Here is a 23,723-nt window from a genome sequence, read left to right on the forward strand (position 1 = left end):
ATGTATATATGTCCCACAATGTCAGTAATAAAGATATCGTCTGAAATCAGACAAGTTCAAATGTGATATTAAGGGTCAAAGGTCATTTTCATGTAAAAGAATGAAAAAATGGCTCTTTAACTTTTCTAATATTTCGTCGATATTAGTCAACGATATCAGTTCATTTTAATGTGTTAGGCGATGTCTAGTATGCACATATAATTTCAAAACATTCAAGGTCAACCATAATATCAAAGGTCAAAGGTCAAAAAAGTGAGTAAAATGTTGCAATAATATCACCTGTTTGTAATAATTTTTATTCTTTAGAAGTATTTGTTTTGTCATTTTAGTAACTAATCGTTGTTCATTTTACTGTATATATGTCAGACGATGTCATGGAAGAGAAAATAAGTCAAGGTCAAACCTGGTATTTGAGGTCAGGGGTCACTTTTGTATAAAAGATCACAAAATTTACCATACTTACTCATTACTTTGACCAAAAATAGCTTGTTGTTATAATTCACTGTTAGCAATTCACTTTAATGTATACAATGTCAAGCAAGGTCAGCAATGTAGGTCTTATTCTTATAAGTCAAAGGCAAACCTATTATCAAAGGTCAAAGGTCAAATTTGTGTAAGAATTCGCAACTAGAATTTTGCAATTATTTTTCTTTATTGTGTAGGTTATTTTTGTCACTACTAGTAAAACTGATCAGTATTCATTTTAAAGTATATACAACTGACAATATTACTGTTGAAATAATAAGGAAAAATAAGTCAAGGTCAAACCTGACATTAAAGGTCAAAGGTCATTTTCATGTAAAAATTCAAAATACAGCATTTTTAATTTCTTCTTCGTTACAAATTATCTTGTCATTTTGTTCATTGAAAATAATTTTGTCTTATGTTTATTTGTAAATCAATGTCAGCAATGCAGATCTAATTTCAAAAAACAGTGATTGGTAAAGCTTATATCAAAGGCAAAAGGTGAAATTTGCGCGAAAGATCGCAAAAAAAGCATTTTTTCAATAATTTTCATTGTTTAAAGGTTTTTTGTCATTATTAATATCTTATGGTTATTCCTTGAAGTTTCATACATGTATATATATGGGTCAATGTCAACAATGAAGATATCATAAGACATGAGCCTAGATCAGCCCTGATGTTAAAGTTTAAAATTCATTTTCGGGTAATAAATTCAAAAGATAGCACTGTTATTTTATTTCTTTGTTCAACCATAACTTGTTATAACTTGATGTTAATTTATTTTAATGTTGGCCTTTACTTACTTACTTCTTTACTGCCTTCCATCTTCTTACGGCCGTTTTATATCTTATGATTAGATGCGGCAATGAACTGCACCGTATTCTGCAGGTTGCTGGCATCTCTCCACGGCTTGGTCTCAAATGGGATGTCTGTTGGCCAAACTTTCTGGCATGCTTCTTCCAGATAGGAACAGCTCCTCTGATCCGCACTAACATTTAGCTTTCTCTGCAGCTCCCAGCTTCTTCATATGTTTTCTCAGGCCACAGTCTTCAGTGCGCAGACAGAAGACAGTTAATTGGCTGTTTAGCTTGTGTAGACAGTCCTGATTTGGCAGGTAACCTCCATTTATTTCATTCTGACGCAAAGCTGTTCTTCCACAGAGTCTGAGATTATCTATATGAAGTTGGAGGTTGGGGCTGTATTTGCCTGGTTGCTGTCTTTGCAAGTTTGTGCGCAGTTTCATTTCCAGCTATGCCCACATGTGCAGGAATCCATCGAAATGCTACATTGTTGCTCTCACGCAGGATTGATGTTTTTCAACAGCTGTCTGATTAAGTTGTCTGATGGACCTGCCTTTTCCACTGATCCATCGGTATATGATTGGATCAAAGAGTGTGCTGGATAGCGGTTATTGATCATTTCTAGCGTAAGAGACTGTTGGTAAGCCTGATGTTGCTTTCCCTTTTCTTCTACTCCTGGCACCTCCAATCTGATCTTGGGAGCACATTGTATGGGAACCCATTCATTGGACTCGAGCGGCTCGGCCTCTGTGTCCAGTGCTGCTGGTTTCCCTTTTAGCAGTTTGTTGACGATGTTGTTAAGACTCAGCTTTTTCAGTCTGTTCTTGCTTCTGCTCGCGAGTTTTGAGTGGAGTGGGTGGGATGGTAGTCTCTTTGCCTTCTCTGTATGCACAAAAGCTTTGTTCTCTCGCCTTGTCTCTTATGGCTCATGGTTGGCTGTCTTTTCCATTTATTTTATTGGAGTTGTTTTTATTGCCCCGGGATTATCCTCAGACCTGAATTTTAACCTTGTCCAGTATATCTTTACTGGTTTTGGAAGCAGGTACCAATGAGGTTTATGCGTACTCTGCTATGGGCCGTACGTTGCCTGTGTAGATTTGCAGAGGATCTTAGCATTTACTCCCCAACTTGTTCCAGCCAGTTTTTATCATAATGGCGAGTTATTGTAAGGCCCTCTCCTTTGACCTTTAATGTCAGATTTGACCTTGACTAATTTTTCATTATTGTTTCAAGAATGATATCATCTGTTATATATACTTTAAAATGAATAATAATTAGATAATAGTTTTGATATACCCTCAAAAAATAATGAAAAATCATTGCAAAAATACTGGGTTTTTTTGGCTAATTTTCACGCAAATTTGACCTCTGACCTTTGATAATAGGTTTGGCGTTGCCTTATTTGGATAAGACCTACATTCATGACCTTGCTTGACATGTATATATTAAAATAAATTGCTAACAGAAAATTCTAACAAGCGCTATTATTTTTGAACAAAGTAATGAGTAAGTATGCTACAATTTGATCTTTTACACAAAAATGACCCCTGACCTTTAATACCAGGTTCGACCTTGACTTATTTTCTCTTCCATGACATCGTCTGACATATATACAATAAAATGAACAACGATTAGTTACTAAAATGACAAAACAAATATTTTTAAACAATAAAAATTATTACAAACAGGTGATATTATTGCAACATTTTAATCACTTTTTGACCTTTGACCTTTGAAATTATGGTTGACCTTGAATGTTTTGAAATAATATGTGCATACCAGACATCGCCTACTTTTTATACATTAAAATGAACTGATATTGTTGATTAATATCGACAAAATATCATTAACTAGAAGAAAAGTTAAAGAGCTATTTTTTCATTCTTTTACTTGAAAATGACCTTTGACCCTTAATATCACATTTGAACTTGTCTGATTTTAGACGATGTCTTCATTACTGACATTGTGTGACATATATACATTAAAATAAATCACGAGCAATTACAAATAATGATCAGAAATAGCTGTTATATTTCAAACAGGAAACTATTCATGCAATTTTTCACACAAATTTGACATTTGACCTTTGATATATGCTTTACCCTTGGCAGTTTTGTGGTTACCTTTGCACTGCCGACTTTGCCTGACATACAGACATTAAAACGAATTAACTTCAGTGACTAACAATGTGAATACATATTAAAAACGTTAGAAAAAGTAAATGTAACATTTTTCATATTTTTGCATGAAAATGAACTTTGACCTTCAATTATCAGGGTTGACCTTGACATTTTGCAATAAGGTTTGCATTTCTGACTTTGACTGATATATACACATTACATATATAAAGCTGAGTGACTTATGATAACAAACTAATTTTTAAGAATAAAAATAAATTTCAAATATGCCAATTTTTGTGATTTGTACATGAATTTGACCCTTGACCTTAAATATCAAGTTTGCCCTTCATTCCTTTCCGATGAATTTCTTTTTCTGATATTGGTTGACATAAATTCATTTACTGACAATCATATAGCTACTGTAATTAAACAGTGAAAAAACTGGTAGACATAAACTTTACCCTACCCCCTAAATTTTAACAAGTGAGTTTTACCTCCCCTATCACAAACATAAGTGAACAAAATATAGATAGGCATGGCTTTGACACTTAAGAAATGGGTTTTCATGGATGATATGAAATATTGTTTCCAAAAATGTATAAACTTCTTTTGGCCTCAATTGTTGCAATAAAAGTCCGTGAGCTCTCGGACCACATGTTCCAACTGAAGCTTTTGAAGCAAGAAAATGTGCGGAGATATCTATGGTACTCAAAGATACCATGCTCCAGCCGTAGCTATCGAACTACGAGAACACTTAGGGCATTGTTTACAGTACTGATACAAAACCATGCTTGTCTGCACTTAACTTAAGGCCTCAACAGACGGTAGGTTCTAGTTGTACAAAACTAATTATCTCAAAGATGTACAATTTTAAAATTGTACATTTGTCAAATACAGACAGTATTCCACTTCCATATAAAACACAGAGATTTACCTAGTTAACATAGTGATCAATGATATTTCCTTTCAAAGTCTATTGCAATTAGAGAAACCGTTAGTGAACAACATGGACCAGACTGCACGGATGCTGGTCCGAAACGCACTGTGTTTGTTTTCTCATGGCGCGGCACAAATCATTTAACTTTTTAGTGTCACCCTTTTTCCATTATGCATTGGAAGCCATTTTATATTCAGATTTGTGTTTATTATTTGAGAAATTGTTTCTGGAATTTAATTCACCTGCCTCTTATCAACTAATTATTTACCAATTTGTTGCTTGTCAACGTGGGTGGTACGTAAGGCTAAACTTACGAAATAGAACATGTCCTTATTGTAAGTTATATAACAGTTTCATTTCAATTCACTATTGCAGTTAAAACCACTTATCAACATACTTCATTACTTGTGCGGCTTCGGGTCTGACACTAGTGAACATTGCACTCTAACAATAATTTCTTTACTTTCGACAAAACTGTTCGAACTGTTTACTGGATCTTGTTTCCGAATATGATGTACACGTTGAATATTCAAAGTCATCAATGACATTTTTGCTTGCTCTATTGATACAACTGAACCATAATATGAATCTCTCTTCCAAAAGAATTCCTTATCCCATTCCATGATGATCGAAACCGGAAACGGTCATTTATCTAAAAATATTTCTAATGGGATCCTACATGTACGGGCTAATTTTAGATGGGCTATTTTTACACGATAATTGTACATGCGCACTTTGCAACCATGCGCGGCCTGTTGTCGTTATCCCTCTCCCGCACATTTTATTTACAAGGTGAACTTACAATCATATTTTGACCCCAAGATTAAAGTAAATGACAGACCTATCATAAATAACAGTTACTGCACTTTTTTACTTCTATGAATTAAAAGTACATGTATTAAATAATGACAAAGCCAGCATCGCAAAAAGAAAAAACCCTTTAAAACTTATTTTACGTTGAAGTAAAAACATTGACGTGCGAAATATTTTCTTTCGAAGCATTACCTGTCTTTATTATTTCTGTTATACGTTAAACAGTATGTCGCCAAAAAGATCACAAGTTGTTACTTTCGCGTTTAGCAATTTAAAGTTACTGACCTCCAGATTTTCGCTGAAAGTTAGGTCATATTTTTAACATTAGAACACGAGGTTTCTAATCTATCTTAAAATTAAGAAATAATATATCTCATCCAGTGATTTGTCGTTGAATAAATAATTGTTTTGAGTTCAGATGCGAAGGAATAATATCACGAGGGCTAATAATACGCATCTGAACGATAAACAATGATTTATTCAAGAGCAAATCACTAAATGAGATATATTATATCGATTCTAACACGTTACCAAGGATTTTAAGTACATCCTTGACGACATTCATTAAATATTTGCCCGTTTTCAGCCGGTTTGACGCCATGACGTAATAATTGTGACGTCAGAACAGTGATTTGTTGTATAATAATTTACTGTTTTCTGCCTTCTTTGTTTAATAGGAAAATGAATCGGATCGTGTTAGAATGCCAAGTTAAGAGAGAGACAAAATGCTCGTGTCGGGAATCGAACCCGGGCCGCCGCGGCGATAAATATTTCCCTGCGGTCTTGACCAATACACCACACACCACAGAGGAATATTTAGATAAATGTAAAGCTTTATGATTAAGGCAGTTTACCTCCAGCATCCCGTTATTTTGAACGGAAAAATCGCAAAAACAACTAATTCTTATGTGTTTCTATAACATAATCTGTCATTAACTAAGTTTTAAAACTTTCTTGAGAAATATAGCAATAATTTCCTGATATATATATTTTCATTTTTTGTTGTCGTACGCTCAGGAGATCAGTGCCTTTAAAACAAATTTATGAAAACATATACTGCGTGAAATCATTATTCTGAAAACGGATGTCTAAATTTTCCATTAATCATGTCCAAAGAAATGGCAAGCCTTGTCGGCGTCAGGGAATAATACTAGTATGTCTTAATGACTCAACACAATTCTTTCGAAACTATATTTCAGTAGAAACTGTGCTAGATCGATATATACATTTTCGTACATTGTTTGGAACACACCTACAGATGTGAACGTTAAGATGGAAACATGAATAATAACAGAATGAAAATCCGGCTAATTATGCGTAAATATCGGGCCGTCGTATACGCCATGATGAATTTCTCGATAGAACCGGAAGAAGACGCTTCTTCTTCGTATTTTGGCGGGAAAACTGCACGTGCCTTTCAAGATGCTCCTTCGTAAATGACCGTATGCTTATGGAAAATTACGTATTGGCGTTATATTTTCGTGTCACCAAAACGTTACTGAGTTGAAAATTTTATGTAATTGCAATAAAAAAAATGCTCTACAACCAAATGAAAAATGATGCATGCTTCAGTGCTTGAATTATATTGTGTCTGTACGTCCGTGGCAGGTTCCGGAATGTCAGTATTTCTAATATTTTTCATTCGAGTTCTAAATATTATATTTATGTGTACAACCTCCAAAAATAAAGGATGTTAACGTCTAGACACTAACAGGCACGTAATGACGATTCTTTCACTTGTTCTGGCGACTCACTCCTTGAAGTGCAGGGTCGGAAGTGGTAAACGAAAGTGTTTTACGAAACGTGCTTATAACAAATTAAATGGGTGGGGAACAGACATTTTTCCATTCTAACGTCAAATTTTCCAAGCGGGACATTTTTGTGACTCTTTAACGTTTTTGAGATATACAAATGGAAAACGGTAAATACTAACGCCGTCGTTATAAAAATAGAACTCTGCATGTTTCGATTTCTGTACATTTAGTTAATAATTGAGCCACGCCATGGGAAAATCAACATAGTAGGTTTGCGACCAGCATGGATCCAGACCAGCCTGCGCATCCGCGCAGTCTGGTCAGGATCCATGCTGTTCGCTAACAGTATTTTTTTTCCAAAAGGCTTTAAAAGCGAACAGCATGGATCCTGACCAGACTGCGCGGATGCGTAGGCTGGTCTGGATCCATGCTGGTCGCAAACCCACTACGTTGATTTTCTCATGGCACGGCGCAATTATAGGTGGTGGTGGTTAGTGGAAAATTCATAATTTTGGGTAGTGGGGTTGAAGGAAAATTAAAAATCATGGGTAGTGGGGTTGGAGGAAAATAAAAAAATATGGGTGGTGGGTATTTTCAAAAAGTGCCTTCCGACACCATACCATTAATTCTAGAACTGCCCTAAGTAAAACATTTGATCAAATTTGAAAGCGCTATTTCTAGATGTATACATCGCACTAAATATCATGTCGACGTGAAGTCAACATTATATCGTTGTGATGATTAAAGCATTGACAGTCATATTAGAATGTATCATCAATAATATATAAACATTGAAATTCATATACAACTGGATTTTTAAAGAGCATTCTTCCGATATTGGACTACTTTTTTCACTTTTTATTTATACTGCCAGTACAGAGATTTGAAATAATTTGTAGATCTACATATAAAAAGAAATAAAAGTCATAAATGTCATTTTTTTAGTTTAACTCACTTGTAAAACCCGACATGTCGTACATATATCTACGATAACGGCCATGTGTACTTCGGTTTCGGGTTTTACAAGTGTGTAAAACAAAACAAAAATGACACTAATTCCTTTACTAAATCTGGTTTCAGTTACCCGTAGCCACTATGACAATGACGCGTGAGTCAGACTGCTTTGTTATCGGTCTCTCAGTAACAACAGTAATTACTACTCCCTTTATTGCCATTTCACTGACTTTTATACGGGGCATCCCTGGCCGTGTGGTTAAAGTCGCTGACTCTGAATCACTTGCCTCTCAATGGTGTAAGTTCGAGCTTCACTCGGGGCGTTGAATTTTTCATGCAAGAAAGCTATCATGCTGGCTTACGGAAAGTCGGTGGAATAATACACGGATGGAGCCTTAGGTATTCCTCCACCATCAAAGCTGGAAAGTGGCCATATGACCTATAGTTATGTAGGTGAGACGTTAAACCCAACAAAAAGACTTTTAAAAAGTAGGCACGTGAGGTTGTTCTAATTCCCCTAACAGTACACGTACCGGAAACCGTGGTTTGTGGAAAGCTCTTGTCTTGGATGGCTCGCCTCAAAGCCAAAGTCAAAGGGTCAAGGGGTCAATGGTCATAGGACTTTGTTACGTGAATATATTGCTCTGCATTGCGGTTCTCTTATTTATATTAGGCAGATCCTTTTTTGTTCACTTACAATATTTTTTATTATTTCCTTTTATGTTACCATACATAGCTATTTTTGTATATTTTTTCATTGGTCTTAGGGAAAACAGAGACCACTTTTCTGTGGTACAACATGGATAGTACCTCCAATTTTAGGTGTATTTTACCATTGTTCAGACATGATTTCGTGCTGTTCAGCATAGACAAAAGGCTTGTACTACGCATCGAATTTTTGAGGAATTTCTTCCCATTTATTGTTCCTGTCCTTTGGGTTTCAACAGTTAAGTTCTTTAAAATTTGTCCCTTCCTATGATATAATTGGGCGTATATTGACCTGCTTGGTGGAGATCTTGTTTTTTGCATACCATATTCTTGCAATGAAAGAGGGAGTAGAATAAATAAGTTCCTATTTCTATTGAAGAAATTTATGAATTTACGTATTCATTGACTCATTGATTTCTCCGTTTATTATTTTGATTGATCGGTCCTAAAACAATTGTCGGACATCCACAGTCAACAGAAAGACATGCAGCACAATGTGTGATTAAATGCATATATTGCAGGGATGGTAAGATTTTTTTACAGTTATAATATTTTCCGTATTCAAACAACCGTTATGAATTAAAGAAATGCTTTTTCTTCTTTTTTAATTACCAAGAAAGACATGTTAATCTTATACTGTGAGCCGGTTGCCCCAACCGTAACTCCAAAATGTGATAATATCATTTTTATAAGAGAAGGGAGATAGGGAGAATCCGAGGCTATGACCAGCAAAAAGGGGATTGTTTATAAACCCAGCCCGGTCCGGCCCAAACAACGGAAATCACCGATTCCGATTATATGGAAACCATCGGAAACTTACGGACGGAAGGCTAATATAATTACGAATGGTTATACCGTCATCTTGGTCAATGCAAATGTGTAATTTAATTCATTTTTACAGAACTGAAAGAAAAGTATTTGATATTGATGAAACGTATGTTCAATGAGGTATTTCACTTGACAAGCGAATACCTAAAATAACGAGATAGTTTAGGTGTTTCAATTAAACTCAATGGAGCTCGGCAATCGACATATCATTTTGTGTAACGGGCAGACATGAAATAGCACATGGCTGGATACTTTCAAGAGAAATTGACAGGCTATAGTTAATGTTACGTCGTAATGGACCACTTTCGCAACTACTGTTGTGACACTAGGTTTTGTACGGCGAAGGGGCCTTTACTGTGCCGTAATTACCTGTCGTCTGCATGTGTTTTTCGCTGTACTATTTTACAAACTGGCGGGGAGGGAAAGAAAATATAAATAAAAGCGGCCCTATAATTTTTAAGCAGGTGAAAATCGTTGATCTTAATAAGTGCCAGTTAAAATTAGAAATATTGACTATTGGTCTACTATAAAGCTATGAAAATAAATATAAACAAAGGACTTTAACTTGTAAATATATATATATGTGACAAAATGTAACTTGGTATCGACACGATATCTTTCAATATTATATTAGCCTTCTGTACGTAAGTTTCCGATGGTTTCCGTACAGCGAAATCGGCAATTCCCGTGGTTTGGGTCGGGCCGGGTTTTATAAATACAACCGTAACTGCAAAAGCCTCTCTCCAATCCTGCTGTCCGAGTAGATACTGACATCTTATTCATGTGTTTCTACTAGATAAATTAAATGCGTCAAATAGATATAAAAGGAAAAACGAAAAAAAAAAATCCGAAAACACGAAACAATTCGGTAATGTCCGTGACCTGTCATCATGTAACATTTCGATGAATTTCTTAAAGAAATATTTGAATTCAGTAGTATTCTACATAATGGTTGACATTAAGGCCATTTCCTTATATTTCTGTAAATACTATGTCAGGATTTGACGAACATGGTGATATCGCTTTGTGTGGCTAAAATAAGTGGCAAGGGGTGGGAATTTCGTATGGTGGTCCAGTAGGTTTTTTTTACTACAATAGGTAGATGTACTGTAAAGGCATTTATATTCAACTGTTTTTATATAATTGTTTATAGAACTCATGACTCCTGCGTACGAGTATTCATTGTGCAAAATATTGATGTTCCATGTAGATGGTCGGGTATAAAATTTTACCCGAGATACCGGAACTCAGACGAAATTAAAATAGTCATCCGTCCATCCAGATTTAACTCAAATTTGTGGAAAAAGTGCACGGTTACAATATTTTGTTCTGGTCGCACGCTTTTTGATATTCAGATGTTTTAGGTCAATCATTTACAGATAGAAGGTACAGGTCCCACAACAAGTGTATTTCAGGCCATTTTGTCTCAAAGGTTGGTGTCCTGAAACCGGTGTTTTACTGGTTTTAGGCTGAAAATGTCACATGTTGAAGCGCAACAACAAAATTTCTTTCTTTATATGAAAAAAAAAAACAACAACAAAAAACAACAATAGTTGCGCTATAGCAAATAACGGAATAAAATTATATTTAGTTTAATTTAAGCCTCTTTCTTGGAATGATTGTTATAAAAATATTGTTTTATGCCCGGAAAAAAATCCAGCCCATCAAAATATTGGAAAAATGTCCGATTGGATTTTCATCAATTCCAATCGAACGCCATATATCCGATTGGAAATTGGAAAAATCCAATTGGACAAAAATTTTAATCATCTTTTTATTACATAAGAGAATTAAAATTAATACAAAACGATACCATTTATTGCTGCTTGGCCCCTAAACTACCATCCAAGCTAAAACAGAAGTTTCTAAGTCACTTAGAAATGGTAGCGAAGTTTGCCAAAATCCTGGTTTTGCAAAGATATCCTGGTGGCTGTTTATTCATTGTCATTTGTTTTGTTTCTTCATGATATAAGGCGTAACACACAAACGACCCACGAGTGTATGTCATACGTTAATTTCACAGTTAGCGGTCAAAGGTAAAACTTTGATAACTAATACATTATCCAAGCCATAACGTCATCATTTTTTTAAATTTAAAAAGCAAGTTAAAAATAATATAAATGTTCATCATGATAAATTGGCGAGTCAAACAGAAGACCCATGACTCTTCTGTCAAAGTGCAATGTCATACTTGTCATATTGGTCATGTATATCTTGTCAGGATGGAATTACTTTAAGACATTATCATATTATAAACAAATTTGATACAAATGTTCACCATGATGAATAGATGCATCACGGAAAATACCAATTACTGTGTGTCAAAAATCTTGGTTACAAAGAGAGGTCAGAGTTTAAAATATGGTATTTAGATCTTGGGAAGCCCATAAATTCATCATTAATCTATGAATTTTTAAATATTGGTATGAACGTTCACCAGAATGTGAAGCCGTATAGTGCACAAGACCCAAGGCTCTATGTAAAAGCTACAGGTCAAAATTAAGAGGTCCAATTTCAAATATTTAATAATATTTATAATTTATATATTGTCCGAGTTATGACATTGTCACATTACCATGGTACAAAATTAATGCTCACCATAAGTAGGCAAGTTGAACAGAGAACTCGTAAATGTCAGAGTAACACTAAGAGGTACAACGACTGAATAATGCCTTGACAATTAATGAGATCGGGCATCTAGTATAAATATATTTTTATCAGGCACGGAATTGTTTGCCAAAGTGTACAATACATTTTTCAAAACATCTAAGTAATGCCATATGAACTTTGAATAGGGGAATGTGTTTCGTTGGATTCCTTCTAACATTTCATCTTTAAAATTTAATTTCAGAACCAGATAGACAAATCACCACGCAGTGTACTATCCATTGATATATTAATTTCATTGATCACAGCGGACAAAGTTGATTTAGAATTTAAAATGCAAAAAAATGCCTGTTGTTTGTAAATGACTCCTACTCTTACTACATGTAAAGTCAGTAGATCAAAGTTCAATCTCAGATTTGAAATTCTTCTGCCTTTCATTACCAACAGATGTCAACTCAACTTTACAGTAGTTGATATTAACCTATATATTAAGTCTAGTTAAAATCATAAGTTCTACATAGCTCCATTGGTGACAGGATGTCTTTCTCTGTATAAGTTAAATTGAATGCCACTTTCTTTGCCCAGAAAAACTGCCTTCTCAGTATATTAAATTTATACTTGGTCTTTGCGTAAAAAAACAACCATCTAATAGTAGTAACATATCATTTTGCAGTATGACACGAATATGTATTGTTCAAATTATCCAGAAAAAAACGTTGCTGAGCTTGTACTAGCCAAAGATGACAACGGTATGTATCGCTTATTTGTTATCGTTGCACGTACATGTATCTTTATTTCCAATCTACATTCATTATTATGCATAACAGATAATACAAAAAATAGTAATAGTAAAATAAAGATGATCACGCTAATGAAAGAAATATCCATGTCCATGTGATAAGTGAAATAACCCCAATGTATTGTAACATATACTTAATTATATATTTAAACATTTATTTTTTAATGTACAGGTAGGTTTAGCTGCCATGTCTTGTATATTTAAATCCAATCTGAAACCATGATTATATTTGAATACTTTTCCATAGACTGAAGAGGAAATAACACGGGGACATGAACTTTACCTGAGACATCTTTTACTTCTGGGGCAAGCTGCACCCTTGGGTGTAAAGGCCGTAATTGAAAGAGAAGTCAGGAAACGATGCATGGGAAATCTTGCCAATCTTTTAGCTGAAAAGAAGGATATTTTTCAAGATAACTACAGTGCAGAGTTTCCTCTGTTATTTCAAGACGATGAAGTTAATGCAGATATCGATTCGTGGGACATACACTTGCTCTGCGTTGTAACATTGGTCCTATTTGAGTCGTGTCTTACCAATACAGAACTGAAAGCAATAATATGTATAAGTGACCAAAGAAAAGACTTAGAAAATTATGCCCACTCTGCAACGCTTAGCTACAAGACCTTCGAGACAAAATGGGATCCTTTACATTCTGCAATACTGGATCTTATCAAAGAAATTAATGACGAGACAGCTAAGTTTCAGTGTAAACGAATGATTCATTCTTTTAAATCAGAATCCGTCAGAGTTAACATTGAACTGATAAATAGAATAAAACAGACGAAAGATGTCAACACGCATGTTTAAATGGCTATACAAGACAAAGTCATCCCGAAAATTCATGGAGAGGAAGATGTCCGTTGTTACCAAAACAAGCTTCTAGAAATACAAACTGGTTTGTTTCTGTTCAGTTTTGTTAAATTTATTGCCTATTAAAAGCAACTATTTTTAATAGAATAGTAGATTTTGTTTTTACTTTCTGACAAGTACTAGATTAAAACACTTTCAAGGTACGTAATGTAAAGATTTAACACTTGAAACTAATTTATAATTATGACTAGTTAAACGGAAAGGAAAGAAACGCTGTAAAGTTTACACTCTCTGCTCAATGTTTAGAAAGGCAGACATTGTATCGGATTACATGGTGATTATTTAAGAACAGTTATATATTATCGGGGAATTTTAGGTTATTACCACTGGCACCAGAACAGAAAGAAAATGCCTCTGTACATGTTATACCTTACCCCTAAGTATTCTATAAGAACCATGGTCATTTTATCCCAAATGACATAAGCCTCGATTTCGGTAAAATGACGTTGAAGTTGACGTCTCTTAATTGAAGTCTTTATATATTTGTTTTCTTTAAAACATTTTTTAAAGCAACAGTCATTAGTGTTAAAATCAATAATATCCGACGAAGAAGTTTAAACTTTTCAACATTTAGTTATCGCACTAGTAGTGAAATATCACAAATAATGAGTTAATTAGCGAATTGTTTCCCTTTGAAATCAGCACGCCATTAACAATGTATACATACATGTGTGAAACTGGGTCAGAGAAAACATGCAGTAATATACGCGGATATTTAAAGTGCATGGCGAAATTATAAATTGTTATGGTAAGTGTTTATTTTCATTATGAATTTATTCGTAAATCAAGTCTAAAAAGAATGGACAGACCGCTTCGTTTATTTATTTATCGAAGATAATTGAGAACCGGAACTTGGAAATGAAAAATGGCCGTGTTGACATTTCGAGCCGACTGTCTGCTGTCAAATACTTATCTGTATATTTGTCAATTTTCATGATGGCAGAATATACTTATAGCCAAGACAGTGAGGCATTTACTATACTAAGTACATTCTGTATGAAATTTTCTATCTAGAAATCGTAAATGATCAGGTATATTGTAAGAAATTGTACATTTTTTTAACTGACACAGATGTAAATAATTAGTAATTACATGGTCATTATGCACCTATGACAATTGAAAAAGAATAGTACAATAACACAGGAAAAGTGATGTTTTAAATTGTCACTTTTTGTTGTAGCAACTAAAATAGATATCCTGAAAAAAATCTAAAAAAATTCTACATGCAATTTACAATAGAAATACTTTTTTTCATTCTCACTACTGAGTACTGCCAGTAATGGTAGTCAGCATGCTGGTACGCTACTAAATAAATGAAAAATTCTTTGTTTATATTTTCAGGACAACCTCCAGCCGTAAGAGATATAAAGGTTCACTGCAGTTTTGACTATGCCAAACAAGTATTGTACCCATATTCTGCTCAGCAAGTAGGGCCCTTGTATTTAAAGACAACACATAAATGCAGTTTCTTTGGAGTTGCTGTGAATCCTCATGCAAGTATAAGATTTTAAAGTTAGTGTTTACATTTATAAATATCAGTGTCAATATCCTCAAATGCATTTTTTTTCAATATCAATTTGAACTATGAACAGAAATTCCATATATCACTAAATTAAATTTCACGGTCTTCAAAAAAATCATGGCTCTATGAATAAAAGCTACAGGCCTACAGTGTTCATTTTACATTGAAATTGACAATGCCACCTTTACAGAAATTTGGTAAAGTGAAATTATCTAAAAGAAGTTGTGTTTTGTTCAGACTTGATTTTTGGTCGTCATTGTTTATTCACTCCATTTTTGATGAGAACTTTAATACATTTCTTATAAACTGTTCTTGTTTTTAAGGGTCTCAGATTTTCTAACTAGTGTATGAAAAGTACAGTACTGCTCTTGGAAGGGGAGCAAACAGTGTGGTGTCATCACTTCAAGCATCATGGCTATGGAGAAAAGTTTCATTACATATAGGCAATTATAGTGGACAAAATAAGAACAGTGTTGTAATAAGGTAAGAATTCTCAATAAATAAAGAAATATATAAGTACACAGAATTTAATGTTGAAAGTGTGATCATACACTTCAGTTCGGAAAGTCACTGGTTTACTAGTTTATATATATAATGTGCGTACTTTTATGTAAATGAAAAATCGTATATTTGGCTTGAGCCTCTTTAAGCAATTATGTTATTTTTAGTAATAATCAAGTATTGATAAAACTTGCTGCAGAGATCATGTCTGTAAAGAGGCCACTTACATTGAGATACCACATTTTCAGTTCCTTTTTGTGTTGTTAAACAGTGTCTAGCTCACTGCAATCCAGTTCAACAGAAATAAAATAATTGTAATACAGTAACTGTTTTTTTTACTTAACCAGGTTAGAGAACTATTTGTTAAAATGAGATCAAAATCATAGCCCTTACTTGTTGTAGAATATGTGATTGAAATTTTTCATGAAAAGAGGTTGTCGATTACTGCAATAAAATTCTAATTTGTAATTTAATGTAATAATCAAGTGGGCTGTCTTATGGACAGCTGTTGTTCGGGATTGAAAAAAAAGATTATCAGTGTTCTTTGGCTTATATATTTGATACATTTATCATTACAGAATGTCTTCTGCATGACATGGTATAGAATTCTTGAAGGATCATAGCTTCAACACAGAGACAGATATTAATATTTTTAGGCAGGGGGTCGGTATGACAGGCAAATTCTCCAACCGTATTACCATTCCTGAGCTAAATGCCAGTCGACAGTGGTACCTGTATAATGAAATAACGCCCCTTTGCAGCACCAGAATCAATGTATGCTCAAAACCAGCAGCACCAATGCCATAAGAATTGAAAAATCAGTCATTTAAAACGAAGAATGAATGGAAAAAAAGTGTTTAACATTTAAAGTAATACAGAGATAAGCTCAGCTCATTTGGTATTTTCTGAAATTTTAAGTCATTAATTTGAAAGTGTTTTTGATTTTTAAAGGTGTACTAGCCCCAAGTTTCATATATATGAATATGAACAAATGCTACATATAGTTTATGTAAACATTGAATTAACCAGTTTATAGTGTCAACAGTAAGTACTATGCATTGGTTAAATATAGACACACTGTATAGATGTAAGGCTGGACACAGTATAAATGTGAAATTCCTTTAAACACTAGAAAATTTTTAAAAAATCTACTGTTTAGTACTGCATGACATTAAATTATGAATGTAGCTCTACATACACAGTTGATTTATACATTAAGCAAAGTTAAATATGTTTAATGATGATTTTCCACATCTGAAGTAATTACCAAAATATGAAATATTTTAGTGAAGATATATTTTATGAAACTATTTAAGTTGAAAAAAGCAACCCTCCAGGAAGAATATCTTTGAAATAATACTTTCACTTGTAAATTTATGTTAATTGAAGGAAATAGATGTTAAAATGAATTCTTTATTTAAAAAATGTTGTTGCCATGGAAACAGAATTTAAGTATTAAGTATATCTGCTTTATACCAGAGTAATATGACTTTTAATTATAATTATGTAAACAGTTTAATTTTATATAATCATCACTGATACTTTAATTTTCAACTGACACTGTCGTTGAGCAATGCACCTTACATTTGAAGTTGAATGACACATTAAAAATATTGGATATTTATGGAATTGCTTTTAGATATTTTTGAGATGAATATAAATCAGAAAAAAACCACAAATTCTTGTTACTCTAGAGAACTCATATCTATATATTTTTAGTTAACATTGTTTCTTGCATCATGTGTAGGCTGAAATGCCTGTTGATTTGACATTTTTGACATTTAAAGCAATTGTTTTATTTTGTTGCTATGGAAACTTGAATTATGACATTTTTAATATGAAATAGCATATTTATAGCAAGTAGGCATTATCAGCTGTGCTAATCATGTTAAATACTTTTGATATTGATTGCAGAATATGAAATTAAAATATATGATAAAAGTACACGATTTTAGTATTTTGTCATTATTATTAAACAAAAAGTGCAAATTTGCGATAGAGAGTCATTGTAAAAATAAAATGCTGTAATTTTGTTATTTTTAAACATGCAGGCCTAAAATTTTTAACAATCTGACTAAAGTACTTGATCTTCTAAACGAAGATCTGAGAACGACCCATTCACATTCGTCTTCTGTATATTTTGGATTTCCATTATTGCTATTTTTATGTTATCCAATCAGACGACTTGTTCGATTGTCAAAGGATAAGAAAAATATGCGGTTATTCCAGGACTCGAACCCGGGACCCCTCGTTTACAAAGCAAGTGGCCTACCGACTGAGCTAACCGGCTATCTGATACATTACGACATAAGAATTGTAAATATCAAAAGTCAATGCTACATGTAGATTTGCAAGATGTTGTAAGCTAGGCTCTGAATGGCTAGCGAAAGAGCCGTCAGAACGAGGCAATGAATAGGTCGTTTTCAGATCCTATGCGTAGCGTAATATAGGAGATGTACTTTAGTCAGATTGAAATTTTTAATTTATGTTAAGGACACATCTGCAGTTCAGAATATGTGAAAAACTCAGTTTCCTCAAAAATGTCATTTGGGACCATTTTGTCATGGTTTGTCACCATTATCGGGGAGTTTCAGGTAATTACAACTTGTCCTGTACACTACTGCAATATATTTTGACGAGAAAAGAAAATACTTTATATAGATGAGTTCAGTCTGCTTTTAGATGTGTGCGAGTCTAAATATATTCCGCATTGTACATGGCAAGGTTATCTTTGTATAGTATGCTCATTATTCTCAGAATAAAACGACAACAATCAGATCGACATGATATTTTAAACGCGTACAAAAACATCGAATCACGGTTATTTAACAGATCTTCATAAGGATACTTTCATCGATTTATAACAGATACCGTTTAGTTGAAATGGAGTACTGTATCGTCCAGTACGAAAAATATATTGTTCTAAACAGAAATATATTAAACGGTCATGTAGTGCATATGCAAATTGCTGATTGGAAGAGACAAATAGGTTAAAAAATAATGTTTTCTTAATAGTTTATTGACGTTAATCTGTTAAGAAAGCGTGAGAAATACATGTACCATTTTAGGTTTACATTTAGTTTCAAATGTAGATGAATTTCTTTAAATGAATATGAAGATATTCTTTCTTATCCGAGGGCCGTTTGGTCAGGGAAAGTTGTTATACCTCTTAATTCACTCTGACAAAAATACAGCCGCAAAGTTGGAAAAGTCACTAATACAATATTTATTTTGCACCAGTAAATACATAAGTAATTGAAAATTGGAATACATGACAAACAATACAAAGACACATGGGAGTTGACAGTCTTTATTACAAATATAATTATGTTTTTACAGGTGGATATTCCTTCCATATGGTAGTAGTACACAGTTTTGGAATATTTTCTTTAAACCAAGGAAGCAGATACATGTATTTACGAGTATATACGTATTACTATATAGTTTATTAGATCGTAATTAATTTAGTGGTATTTCTGCAACGTGACCTTAAGGCTGCCAATTCGCTTGGTCGCTTACCTCAGGCCGCCAATCCGTTAGGCAACTGAATTCTGGCCGCTGACCGCCAACTTTAGCAACATATAAAACGCTTTAAACATCAGACTTCAGAACATGAATATATTAACACACTTGTATGACTGTTCAGATCTTACTGAACATGCAACCTGCTATACACAGAGTCAGCGAACTGTAAAACTATAAACTATATTTCACTCTTATCATATCAAATATAATCTGGAAAGTAGATCCCTCGGAAGCACCGAGAACAATGTAACCACTGAATATTGCTGACTCGGTTTGATTGGGCCTGTTCATGAGCAGTAATGGAAAATGCAACACTTACAATCCCCTAGCACCGGCTTAAGCAGTATTAAATTTTCAAATCTAAATGAGTTGGAATCAATGATCCCGAAGGACCAGAAAATATAACAACACTGAGATGAAGTCTGGGCGACTTTTTACTGCCGCCACACAGCACTTTACACCCGCAGTTGTGAAGTAAATATAATCTGGAAAGTAGATCCCTCGGAAGCACCAAGAACAATACAATCAGTGAAAATTGCAGTCTCTGTTTGATTGAGTCTGTTCATGAACAGTAATGGAAAATGCAACACTGCTCACACACCCTAACACCGGCTTAAGTATTATTCAATTTTCAAATCTAAATGAGTTGAAATCAATGATCCCAAAGGACTAGAAAATATAACAACACAGAGATGATGTCGGGGTGGCATTTTACGGCCGTCACACAGCATTTAACACCCGCTGTTGTGAAGTAAATATTATCTGGAAAGTAGAAAACCATGCTTCTACGTTATGTAAGATGAGAAACTGTGTCAGGCAGCCGGTTAGCACAGTCAGTAGAGCACTCGCCCTGTAGGCAAAGGATCCCTGGTTAGATCATCAGAATCACTGCATATATCTATCACCCTGTGACATTAGGCGCACAACATGGGACCTTGGCATGCTTGCTTGATCATTCTAACGCCGCTTGCAATATTATGTACAACCAGAATTCGGAGACAAATTTCAAATTTGTGGGGTGTATGTCATGGTATAGACTTTAATAGAGAATATGTGTCAGACAACCGGTAAGCTCAGTCGGTAGAGCACTCACCATGTACGCGATGTATCCCGGGTTCGAGCCCAGGACTGACTGCACATTTTTCACACCCGGTGACTCACATGTTTCACCAAATAGATAATAGAAATAATGCACATGTTAGTTTATATGTAGAAGTAAACATTCAATAATTTTAAAAAGTTGAAACGTGTATAATTAGACCTCTTTCGATTGATCTGAATAAACATATGTATTACAGACAACCCAGTATTTACAGAGACTCTTCAAGATACGTTTGTCTATGTTGACGAACCGGCAATTCTCACATGTAAACTCAACGTTTCTGAGAAAGCAGTCATGTGGGTACAGGATGACCAACCGGTAGAGGAATCGGACAACTTAATGTTTGTTGACAAGAAATGTTTCCATTGGTTAGCGATATCTCATGCAAAGATAACAGATACAGGGTATTATTCTTGTATATGTGGTCAGTCTTCAACAACGGCTTTCTTCAAAGTCTCAGGTATTATTAAATATTTCTGATGAATATTTAAAGAAATATACAATTTATATACTGTATCAATGCCTTTTTTAAATGAAACAAGTAGTTAGATATCCGATAGGCGTTTACATAGTATAAACGCTGTTCTATAGAACTTTGACAGGAAGTTTATAAATGTATTTCATTCGTAGAGCAAAGAAACACGCCATGTATACCATGAATCATAAATACCCTAATGCCCAGAGGCCAATTGAAGCTCTATGTACATATAACGAAACATGGCACCGTAAATGTTATGCTGCGACTGTGAATAAGTTGAATGTGCCCTGAGCAAAAGGTAAGTACCTAAAAATAGACAATGTCGGTAAACGGTTTCTAATGCTTTCTCTTCTACAGCTGCATAAGCCTGTTCGGCTTTTGGTATGTTAGTCTGTTGGTAACGCCAGTACTATTATTTGCAGGCAATGAGTGAGGCAAAATTCACGTAATAGTATTGAATGTATATTAAGTAATGACGTTTTGTTACAGAACGCGTATGATAGTAAATCTATTTACATTAGTATTTATATGTATGATTTTTATAGTTGGTCCATTATAACTGACCAAGTCTCTCACTGCACTTTTAGTGTAATGAACCCGTAATGACAATAGACAATTTTCCTGTGATTACTTTTTTAATGGAATGCTATTTCGTCATCTCTCAGTCATAATAGAAAACTCTTTTCATCATAACCAGAAAGTGCCGAAGAATACGTAAATATACGGAAAATGCCAATTGTCATTGAGGGTCCACTACATAGATCTCAGGTCTGATGATTACATGTAGACTTTGATTGTGTTTCGTTTGAAAAAATGTAATATACTGAATTCTGACTGACTGACTGATCAAATGGGTATTGGAATTAAGAAGGCCTACGCGTACCCATACTTGTACAAATTATGAAATTTTCAAACCGGGATGGCATGCCTCTGGTGGTAAAAAAGCAGTTCTAAGTCAGGCAACGTTTAAATTAAATGTTAGCTGGAAGGTGTCTGAGGTCTAAACAACTATACACTTTTAATACATTTACCGACAGTAGATCGTTTAAACAACACACATCATGTTTAGGTAAGGGCCGCATTTGTCCATAATGCTGAAATGAGTATTGCATCAATATTTTGTTAAATCATCGAAAAATAGCAAATACTGACATACTAAATCGTGACACCTATGCCTAGAAAATAATCGATAGTTTAGCTCTGATTGAACCACAATAACACCAGCATCAAATTTGCTAAGATTATTGGGTATGTCTTGTGCGCAGTACTTTGCAAATACCATTTAAACAACCTTGTGAGCTGATTTATGGTGCTGACGTTAATGATACAACACAAATGTCGACATCATCCGCGATACGGTTTATTGATTTTGATTGTTACGATGCAGTGGATGGAGTACAAATAATGCACCTCACATTATTAGTTTAGACATTTTGAAGCAGCCATAAGCTATTTGAGACCATTTGAAATTATGATTTTACAAAAATATCTTGAACAACATGTAAATCAAAGAAGCGCATATAAAAGAATTAAAAATGTACGTTTCACATTGCAGCCAAGATAGTGCAATTAATTCTATTACTGAGTCTGCTTCTGAGTTACTGAGTAATTTCCAAGAGGAATATATGAAATTTAACTTACTTATAACCTATATATTTGGTATATGTCGCAAAAAGGAGTGAGGGAGTGAGTGAGTTGGGGTTTACGGCGAATCGACAAAAAATAATTATTTGTTCTATTACCTTTAATGGCGGACTCATCAAAACATCCACTGCATATATGTTCGTCTTGAAAGCTAGTAATTAACTTGCTAGGTATGCAAGTAGATTACATGACACACAGGATTAAACGACACACCCGGGGCTAAAAGGCCAACAGTATGGTCGGCGGTTACCGCCAAAATAAGTAAATATACAATCCATTCATAAACAAGTCAGTCAGTGCAGTGCATTTCAACACCGTCTAGTCTAAAACTCCATCCCGTCCAATAGATTTGCATTCAACGCATTGTATTTTGAAACCATTTAATGCAAAACTTCATTCCATCTATTTAAACATGGAACAATGCATTGAAAAACTTGTTGCGATGCACCGTACTATGAAATCATACAACAAAACATGATACGATGCAGCTCAATGTGAAGCCATTTAACACAACATGAGTACGTGCAGTGTAAAATGAAATGATTTATTACAACTTGACGCCGTCTAATGCATATTGATACCGCTTTGTGTAATTAAGAGCGGTGTATAAAAACTTGATGCCATGCAGTCCAATGTGAAGACGTTTAACGCAACTTGAGTTCGTGCAGTGTAAAATGAAACGATTCATTAAAGCTTGGCGCCGTCTAATGCATACTGAAACCGTGTTGTGTGATTTAGAGCGGCGTATCAAAATTTGATGCCATGCAGCCAAATGTGAAGCCGTTTAACGAAACACGAGTACGTGCATTGTAAAAGATTAATAAGACTATCAGTTCATAAGTTTGACCTGCTATAAATATAGATTCTGGATCAGTTTTACATAAAAATATCTTGAAATTTGTCCTAAAACCGACCTTGTGGTAAAACTCTAACATTTAATTTTACACAGTTCCTGCGATTTATCTGAATATCAAAAGATACCTTATTATCGAGAAACATCTTTCTTCTTAGTTTAAGCTTTGTCAGAAGTATGCTTCGTGAAACAGACTCAGTAATAGAAATAATAATGACAAAATTAACAAACACTAAAAATCTCCAGAGTTAATTATCAGTCATATAAAATAAATGTTTACATGTTTATGTTTTTAGACAGTATGTCAAAATTACATGTACTTCACTGTGCAATATTTTGTCAATTTTTGTTTGTTTGTTTGTTAAATTCTTTCGGGGATGGGTGGGGGCGGAAGACCTTATGCCGTTTCTAAACAGTATTTCATTCAAGTTCTGGATTTCAT

General features: G+C 34.2%; 1 protein-coding gene across 1 annotated transcript in view; it reads left to right on the forward strand.

Moving 5' to 3' along the window:
- Positions 1 to 12,659: 12,659 nt before the first annotated feature.
- The window catches only part of LOC128552217 (uncharacterized), a gene marked incomplete at its 3' end in the record, with an annotated part of 44,201 nt that continues 33,137 nt past the window's right edge, over positions 12,660 to 23,723 (forward strand). Inside the window, exons 1-3 of the mRNA XM_053533248.1 lie at positions 12,660 to 12,735; positions 13,033 to 13,681; positions 20,503 to 20,766. Of these exons, the coding sequence (XP_053389223.1) occupies positions 13,594 to 13,681; positions 20,503 to 20,766 (352 nt within the window). The remainder of the gene's footprint in view (positions 12,736 to 13,032; positions 13,682 to 20,502; positions 20,767 to 23,723) is intronic.

This window comes from Mercenaria mercenaria, unplaced genomic scaffold (genome assembly GCF_021730395.1).
Source record: "Mercenaria mercenaria strain notata unplaced genomic scaffold, MADL_Memer_1 contig_2168, whole genome shotgun sequence".
NCBI lineage: Eukaryota > Metazoa > Mollusca > Bivalvia > Venerida > Veneridae > Mercenaria > Mercenaria mercenaria.